Source organism: Leiobunum rupestre, chromosome 10 (assembly GCF_980474605.1).
Source record: "Leiobunum rupestre chromosome 10, qqLeiRupe1.1.hap1, whole genome shotgun sequence".
NCBI classification, from domain to species: domain Eukaryota; kingdom Metazoa; phylum Arthropoda; class Arachnida; order Opiliones; family Sclerosomatidae; genus Leiobunum; species Leiobunum rupestre.
The window spans coordinates 55,395,849-55,405,178 of record NC_143393.1 but is presented as its reverse complement, the minus strand read 5'-3'; the positions used below and the strand labels follow the sequence as shown (position 1 = coordinate 55,405,178).

Genomic DNA, 9,330 nt, shown 5'->3' with positions numbered 1-9,330 from the left:
AATCCGGGGTTGACGTCGGTTGGACGTAAAAGGACGACCAAATGTCCGGTTTGTCTAGAGCGGTAGTACGTCACGGAGACGGAGTTTTCAGACGTCCGACGGCGATTACGGTGGCCGTCCCCTGAATGTCTTTCGGCCTTTAATTTGGTTCAGTCATGGCTCAATAGGGATGAATCTAGGACGTTCATTTGGATATCATATTCTGAACAAATAATTTAAAAAGCCAAATTTTAATTTAAAATTTTATTCAAAACATCTATATTACAAGATAATGGAAAAAAATCCAGGAGAAAGTGTCAAATTTTATTGTAATAACACGAAAACTGCATTAAAATTTACACTTTCAATTTTTTATATTAGGTTATAAGAGTTTTACGATAAGTTTTCGAAAGTTGGAAACTTTAAAGTATTAGCAGTTAACATAATTTATAAATCAGAAACAAAATATAACTTAAGAACATTAAATACTATTCCTTAAAAATAAATAAGACTATAGAATAAAAAATTTATTCTATAAATTGCTGTTTCTCGAAGCTAAATTTTAATATCTACCCTAAATCTTACTTTTGAATTACAATATCACAATCTAAAATTAAGCCTAAGGCGGATCGTTCAGTGAGAGTAATGAATAATAAACCTTAAAAGTAAAATTGAAACATGTACAGGTCCAAAATGACATTTAAAAACACCAAACCTTCCGTTACTTACAGAGAATACAACCCAAACCTCACTTTTGGAATTACAATTTCACTAAACTATTCACAGAACAAATTTGAGCTATAACCCGGGTAGCAAAGTGAACGTTGCTGCATGGTTGAGTTTTGGTTTTTTGGTAGTAAAAGCGTTGATATTTAATAACTGCAAAAACCAATTTTAAATAGGAATATTGCTATATAGATATAAGACGTATTAATAACGTCTTTTTTAAACTGAACTGCATGAGGATATTTTGTTGGTAATTTTGGTATTAAATTAACGTTATTTTTAAGTAAATAAATGTACCATAAATCTACTTAAATAATTATTATTCAAAGAAAGCTTATTTTTTCCCAAGAAATTAAAAAGCCCAAATCACCGTTATTCGCTAGAATCACTACCGAAAACAATTATCCCTTTCGGAAGCAGTCTTAACACAACACCGTGACCTTAAGATTTCCTAATTCACTTCCGAAACGAGTTTTTATAGGTGGTGCTGCGACGCTGATGTTTTCGGTAGCGAATACAGTCTAGCCGTAGAAATAGAAGTTTTATTGAATATTGATAAACGATTTGAACCTTGAAGCAGACGACAAAGCTTTAGCGCCAATTCGCCACCTACAATCGTTTCCGTATCGTTCATACAAAACAATTGTTCAACCTGAGATTAAGACCTATTTGATAAATCCAAAATAACGTAGCGATAACGTTTCATTAACGTAAACAACGAGGTTAGTTTATTGATTTTAACTCAACGTTATTTATTAGTTATTAACTCTACTAATTCTAATCTCATTCAAACGCGTAGCATTTTGGCTTGAAACCTTGTTATACAATTACAATGAATAATCCATAAAATACATAATACCTATGATCAGCCCTAAAACCAAGATTTTGGTTATTTGAACCTACGAAAAAGTTATTAGTACTGAAACAACTGCATATTTTGTAGTATTATAGCAAAAAAAATGTTAACAGCCGTTTCGCGGAAAACTAACCCCTCGTGAATAAACGACCGTTAACGATGAGCAAACCATGGACTAATTAACAACAAACGGTGGACACTTTAGACGACTAAACGAGTTGGAAGAAAAAAGAAAGGTAAGTAAAATTTAAATGCTCTTTTTATTCACTTATTTAGTTAGGGTAAAATATAACATAAGTAGGTATTTGTTCAATTGGGCAGTAACTTAACAGTTAACACTAGGTAGCATACCCGGCCTAGGCTTACAATAATTTTGGCAACATAAAATCGTGCATGCAGGAATGAGGTCCAAATTAAATTACAAGTGTGAAATATTGTAAATATTTGTAGACCACATTTCTTTTATTTGTTGTGTTGTTCCTGGAAAGAATGTATTCCTTTGCCCGCGCCTGTGTTCAGTGGTTTCCCTTCACACCCTTTCCTCGAGTCACCCCTCTTTTTAAGGGGAACCTTTTGTCCAGTATGGGACAAGCGTATTCCTGACGCCAATTCCCGCGTCCCTTTAGATGTACGTGTGAAGGGGGAACCTATCTCCTGACCACAGGTTGCAATATTTTATCCAATTTCATGACGTAGATGTGTTTTTTCAATGGTAGATATTTAGTCTTTTAGTAGTTCCTATAACATTCCTTAGATTATGAATTCCTTTATTTTCATTAAAAAACGCTAAGTTAACTGCTGCCCTTTAACGTGAAATCCATATACCAGTATTTTCGAATAAATTCCCAATTCTTTAAAAATGCGAGAAACGCGCTAGCGTGGCGCGTGTAAAAATAAAACAGTTAGTTTTTAAAATAAATCCGTTTTGAAACAGACTGGTGAAGAATTTAGTCTTAGCGTAAAGATCACTAATTTTTAATTAATTAATTCTTCCAAGTAATTCAGGTTCCCTCAAACCCGTCGGTTATTTTTCAGTCGGTAATCGGACGGGGTCCAGTATTTATGCTCTCTGTCATTTTTGGTGCCGAAACCCGGGAACGGATTTTAAGATAATTTAATTTGCGAACTGTACGTGAAATTCCACCATGTCAGAGACAGTGGACGTTGATAAATTAATCAGAATTCGTCGTACTCTACGGACTGGTACCACACACATCATCAAAACTATCCAGGATGAATTTAAGAAAATAACTCCGAATTTGGATACCATAGATGAGAGGATAATGCAGCTGAAAGAGAAAGAAAGAAAGTTACTAATAATGAACGATCCCATCCAAGCTGCCATTGACGACGCCAAATTAGAGGAGGAAGTCATGGGAACTGAGGAGTGCCACGAGAAAATTATCACCTGTAAATTCAATGCTTTGAAAGCTCTTCAGAACAGAGGCAAGCCATCGGCCAACTCGTCGGACAAAGACGAGACTGAAGACGACCGTTCATCGCAACCCTCCCAGGCTCCCATGGTGAAACTGCCTCAACTAGAAATCAAAGAGTTTAACGGAGATTCCACGAAAAGGCTAGAATTCTGGGATCAATTCGAAACGGCCATTCATAAAACGGAAATTGATTCTTCAGTTAAGTTCACGTATTTGCGTTACTACCTCGATGGCAAGGCAGCTAGAGCAATCGCGGGTTTACAGACCACCAGTTTGAATTACTGTACCGCTATCAACATTCTTAAAAATCAGTTTGGCAGTAAAGAATCTATAATTAGCGCTCATATGGAAAATTTATTAAAAATGCCAGCGGTTGAACAATCTAGCGATGTCGTCGCGTTGAGAAACCTTTATGATCATTGTGAAATTCAAATGCGAAGTCTGGAAAATTTAGGTCTTGCGACAGAAGCTTATAGCGCGCTGCTCTCACCAGTTCTAATTCAACTAATACCGGAAGATATAGCTATATCGTTTAACAGAGAGCATGAAATAGACTCGGGATGGAAAGTAGACGATCAATGTAAATTCCTTTTACGTGAAGTTACGAGTCGAGAAAGAGTAGCGGCGCTATCTAGATCTAGAAAGACGGACAGCAAGGTCAAAAAACAGCAGTTTGACGCTAAAAGTATATATTCACGTCCTGATGACAAGAAAAAGGACGCTTTTCCGTCGTCCGCCTCCGCCTTAAGCGACATCGCGAGTCCGAAATTTTGTCTGTTTTGCAACCTAACTAACCATTTCACCACCGACTGTACCAAGCATACGCCGGAAGAAAGACGAGCCATAATCCAGCGCCAACGTCGATGTTTTAATTGTATTAGATAGTACCACAGAGTTAGCGAATGTCGCGCCAGAGTAACGCGGTGTAAATGGTGTAAGCGAAAGCATCATTTCACCCTTTGCGATTCCAAAGAGAGTGACAAAAGCTCAGATCCTAGAGAACAGGCTAGGATTTAACCTCCTAAACAGCAGCCAGCCACCAATGTTCTCTCGTCAATATCGAGTGGAGCGGACGTTGTCCTTCTCCAAACCGCATTAGCGCTCGTCCAAGATCAAGATGGAAAAAATTCCCAGCAGCTTCGCTGCCTACTCGACAGCGGAAGTCAATTATCCTTCATAAAAGAAGAAGAATCACGACGTCTAAATCTAGAAGTGATTTCGGAAAACGAACTACTTTTGATTAATCATTTCGGTATTGATACCCCCGTCTACGCGAAAAGAAGAAGGGTACGCGTCGTATTACGTAATGTCCACGATCCTACTAAGTCAGTCTCCATTGACGCTTTCGAAACGCCGCAAATATGCGGCTCAGTTACCTCCGTTCCGAGTGGTGATATAGTGCGGAAAATGCGAAGTAAAGGTCTAGTCATGGCCGATTACTCCGGTACCGAAGCTCAATTTAAAGATGGAGCCGCAATTGATATTTTAATAGGTTCCGATTTTTATTGGACGGTTGCAATGGATAAAAACGAGCATCTCGGTAAATCAACGGTTGCGATCGAAACGGTCCTCGGATGGACCATCCAAGGTTCCACGAAAATAAGCGTTGGACCTCCTGTGGTTGGTGTAAATTCCGTTACTGTCATGCGAGTCTCCGCAGAAACACTTTCGGAAGAAGAACTCGTCTCTCGTCAACTACGCGCCTTTTGGGATCTCGAAACCATGGGTGTTAAACCCGAAGAATTAGAATCCACCAACGACACCGACGTTTTAGAAGCCTTCAAACAAACCGTTCGGTTCACCGGAGAACGGTACGAAGTGCCGTTGCCATGGAAACCGAACAAGGACGCCCTTGGAGATAATTTAGCCGCGGCTACGAAAAGAACCCTCCATTTATTAAACAAGCTAGCCACAAATCCAGTTCTACTTTTAGAATACGATGATATTCTAAAGAGCCAACTTCGAGAAGGTATAATTGAAGAAGTCGAACTCTCCGCTACTCCAAAGGTATACTATTTTCCTCATCGAGCTGTCGTGAAAGAAAGTAGCGCTACTACCAAAGTTCGCATCGTATTTGACGGGTCGTCGCCTAGAGGAAAAGCTTTATCCCTGAACGATGTCGTAGAGTCCGGTCCGAGTTTAAACCGAGAAATAATCTACGTATTAATCAACTTCCGAGAACATCGAGTCGCGTTCTCCAGTGATATTGAGAAAGCATTCCTACAGATATCCGTTGAGCCCAGCGACAGGGACGCCCTTCGATTTCTCTGGACAACCGACATCAACAACCCGAGGAAGGTTCCACTAAAAACATTTCGAATCGCGAGAGTCCCGTTTGGAGCGACTTGCAGCCCGTTTCTCTTAAACGCAACCCTGAAGCATCATATCCAGAAGTACGAACACGAGTTTGAAGAGACGTGCAGAACCCTAACGTCAGGACTGTACGTCGACGATCTATTATCCGGAGCGGAGAGCGTAGAGAAAGCGTACAAAATTTCCGAAGAGAGCAAAATGAACATAAGTCAGGCTGGGATGAATCTCCGTAAATGGAATACGAATTCATCGGAGCTCCGGAATCTGTGGAGCCGCGAAATTCAGTTCGATAATTCATCGAGCAATTTATTAAATCCAGAGAAACTCAAAGTTCTGGGGTTAATTTGGAATAACGAAGAAGATACCCTGGGTTTTGAAATTAGCAGCCTGTTAGAATTTCTGGTACAGAAACAGGATACGAAGAGATGGGTGTTGAAATCCCTAGCGAGAGTTTACGATCCACTGGGCCTCCTTTCTCCCTTCACAGTCCGAGCCAAATTCCTTTATCAGAAACTATGGGAGTAGGAGGATTCTCGGAAGAAAAATAAACTCAACTGGAATGATCCTCTTCCCGGAGAACTGGCAACCCCGTTCAACAGCTGGTGCTCCGAAATCTCCAGCCTCCGAAAATTGAAAATTCCGCGATTTTATTTCTCCACAATCCAAGAAAACAGTCAAATTACCACAGAATTACATTGTTACGTTGACGCCAGTGAAAAGGGTTTTGCAGCGGTCGCGTATATTCGTTACGTAACTAACCGCAGAGAAATAGGAGCTACTCTCATCGCCGCTAAAACGAGAGTTTCACCTATCAAAAAGATGTCAATCCCTCGCCTAGAACTGATGGGGGCAGTCTTGGGTGCCCGTCTAGCGAAGAACCTACTAGGCGCCCTATCAAACAAACCTGAAACCACTTATATGTGGACGGATTCGACAATCGTCCTAGCCTGGATTAAGGACAATTCATCTACCTGGCGACCTTTCGTGTCAAATTGGATACGAGAAATCCAAACCTTGTCAGATCCGAAAAGTTGGAATTATTGCTCAACCAAGGACAATCCGGCAGACTTGCCAACCAGAGGAAAAAGCGCGGAAGACCTCCTCACTAATTCCAAGTGGTGGCGAGGACCTCCATATTTATTCGGACCAACTAATGAAATTCCGTTGGGAATAAAGCCGAATCACGAGCCGTATTCCCCTGAAGTCCTAGAGGAGATGAAAGCCGAAGTTCGCTACGCCGTTCAAGGAGCCATTACAGTGACTAATGTCAAACTAGAACCGTTGCTCGATCTCAAAAAATTCAGCTCCCTATCCAAGGTCATCCGTATAACGGCTCACATAATCCGATTTTCCAGAATTTACAAAAAGGGAAAACTTATTGGGCCGTTAACTGCCGAAGAAATCCAACGCGCCGAGCAAATCTGGGTGAAAATGGTCCAAAGAGAAGCGTTTCCGTCCGAAGTTACTAGACTACAGGCCCTAAAGGAAATTGACAGAGAGTCATCAATTCTATCTCTAGACCCTCAATTAGACGAAAATGGCCTAATTGTAGTCGGCGGTAGATTAAGTACCAATTCCCTGACGTACAAAGAGACCCATCCCTGGATTCTACCGAATAATCACCGATTTTCCGAACTACTCGTTCAACAATGTCACACGCGTTTGTATCACGCCGGGGTAAATGACGTGCTCGTTGAATTACGTGAAAACTATTGGATTACACGCGCACGCCAACTTGTCAAAAAGGTCGTTTCCAGTTGCATCGTGTGTAGGCGTTTCCGCGCCAAGGCGTGTGCCGCGAAGATGGCTCCTCTTCCTGAAGCCCGAACCACTCCCGCGCCTCCATTCAGCGTTACTGGTTTGGATTACGCCGGACCTCTGTACAACCGAAAGGGACAGAAGTGTTACATCGTTTTATTTACATGCGCAGTCACCCGCGCCATCCATCTCGAATTCGCGAAAGATATGTCCACCGAATGTTTTTTACTCGCGTTTCGTCGTTTTTCCGCCCGTCGTGGAATTCCATCCATAATATATTCCGATAACGCAAGGACTTTTAAACGAGCTTATGTAGATTTGAAAGAAATTTTCGATAACCAACGCAGTCCCGCAATTGTTAATTACTTTTCTGATCTGAAAATTACTTGGCGTTTTATTGTTGACCGCGCACCTTGGGTCGGCGGTTTTTACGAAAGATTAGTGCGCTCCGTCAAAAACGCTTTGAGACAAACTTTGGGACCCGCAAGTTTGACAAATGTAGAATTAGCTACAATTTTAACCGAAGTTGAAGCCACAATAAATTCAAGGCCGATAACCTTCGTTTCGCAAGAAGTAGGGGATCCCACCCCTTTGACTCCAGCTCATTCTCTTGTGGGTGGTAGATTAACCGTATTGCCATCCAGAAAATTCAGTGAAAAGGACATTCCACATGATTCCAGACGAGATATAAGCATCAACAAGCTCTGTTAGAAAGACTTTGGACGAGATGGAAGAAAGAGTACTTGGTAGAACTGAAAACTGCTCATCATTTAAGTAAATCAAATTCAACCCCTGAACTTTAGGTTGGAGATTTAGTTTTAGTAGAGGAGCCCAGAATGCCCCGATTATGTTGGAAGATAGCTGTCGTTGACGAACTATTTAGGAATCCAAGTGATAGAATTGTAAGATCGTGCATGATCAGATTAGCCAATGGGACCAAAATCAAAAGGGCCATTAAATTATTGTACAATTTAGAAATTACCGATTAACCCTGTCTTGAGCATAGCTCAAGGGGGGGAGTGTGAAATATTGTAAATATTTGTAGACCACATTTCTTTTATTTGTTGTGTTGTTCCTTTGCCCGCGCCTGTGTTCAGTGGTCTCCCTTCACACCCTTTCCTCGAGTCACCCCTCTTTTTAAGGGAAACCTTTTGTCCAGTATGGGACAAACGTATTCCTGACGCCAATTCCCGCGTCCCTTTAGATGTACGTGTGAAGGGGGAACCTATCTCCTGACCACAGGTTGCAATATTTTATCCAATTTCATGACGTAGATGTGTTTTTTCAATGGTAGATATTTAGTCTTTTAGTAGTTCCTATAACATTCCTTAGATTATGAATTCCTCCGACTGAAACGGTCCCTTTATTTTCATTAAAAAACGCGAAGTTAACTGCTGCCCTTTAACGTTAAATCCATATAGCAGTATTTTCGAATAAATTCCCAATTCTTTAAAAATGCGAGAAACGCGCTAGCGTGGCGCGTGTAAAAATAAAACAGTTAGTTTTTAAAATAAATCCGTTTTGAAACAGACTGGTGAAGAATTTAGTCTTAGCGTAAAGATCACTAATTTTTAATTAATTAATTCTTCCAAGTAATTCAGGTTCCCTCAAACCCGTCGGTTATTTTTCAGTCGGTAATCGGACGGGGTCCAGTATTTAAGCTCTCCCACAACAAGTGTTGCTCATTACCATAGCTTTAAAGTTTTTTTTCTTGCATCTAGTAACATTTATAATAATATTATATTTGAGGTGTTGTTTCCATTTACTTATAAACATAAGTTTTGTGCTTTAGAATAATTTTTGAGTGTATTGAAAGTGAAATTTAAGGGTAATTGACTGTTAAAAAGGATCATAATACAATATGTTAAGCCTCGATTACACTTCAAAATTACTTGATCCCAATTAGTTGTAAACAATACCTTGCCCAAATAATTGTGTATTGGTATCTTGAATTGTAAAGCTATCATATTCACACTTCGCAATTATAAATTTTTAAAAACTAATAATTGTAAAATATAAACGCCACTTTAGGCTGCTGTCATCTCTTTAATGAATTGTAATCGCTTTCAAAACAAAGCCACGTTACTTCACTTTAATTGTAATTTAAGCTTTTTAAGGTGACGTGTTATGTGTAATATTTTCTTTCAACGGCTAAACTGATTTTTAATTTCATTTTAGGGATTTTTATTACCTGGAATTTTTAAACCCAGTTTAAAAGATAATAAAATCTAGCTGCTGTTGGGTTTAGCCTTATGTGGCCAT

At 39.9% G+C, this 9,330-nt stretch overlaps 1 protein-coding gene across 1 annotated transcript; it reads left to right on the top strand.

The window, feature by feature from the left end:
- Positions 1 to 2,706: 2,706 nt before the first annotated feature.
- On the top strand, positions 2,707 to 7,779 carry LOC149926225 (uncharacterized). Its single transcript, XM_090161910.1, has 3 exons — positions 2,707 to 3,753; positions 4,027 to 5,712; positions 5,836 to 7,779. The coding sequence occupies exons 1-3, from the start codon at positions 2,707 to 2,709 to the stop codon at positions 7,777 to 7,779; spliced, it is 4,677 nt and encodes a 1,558-aa protein (XP_090018036.1).
- Positions 7,780 to 9,330: the final 1,551 nt, after the last annotated feature.

What these genes read in the sequence shown, in the direction of transcription:
- LOC149926225 (XM_090161910.1), top strand. Translation starts at nt 2,707, where the DNA reads ATGTCAGAGACAGTGGACGTTGATAAATTAATCAGAATTCGTCGTACT. An exon ending in CCTCCGCCTTAAGCGACATC is followed by an intron (nt 3,754 to 4,026) that starts GCGAGTCCGAAA and finishes CCTCCTAAACAG; the next exon opens with CAGCCAGCCACCAATGTTCT. An exon ending in GCAGCCTGTTAGAATTTCTG is followed by an intron (nt 5,713 to 5,835) that starts GTACAGAAACAG and finishes CTATGGGAGTAG; the next exon opens with GAGGATTCTCGGAAGAAAAA.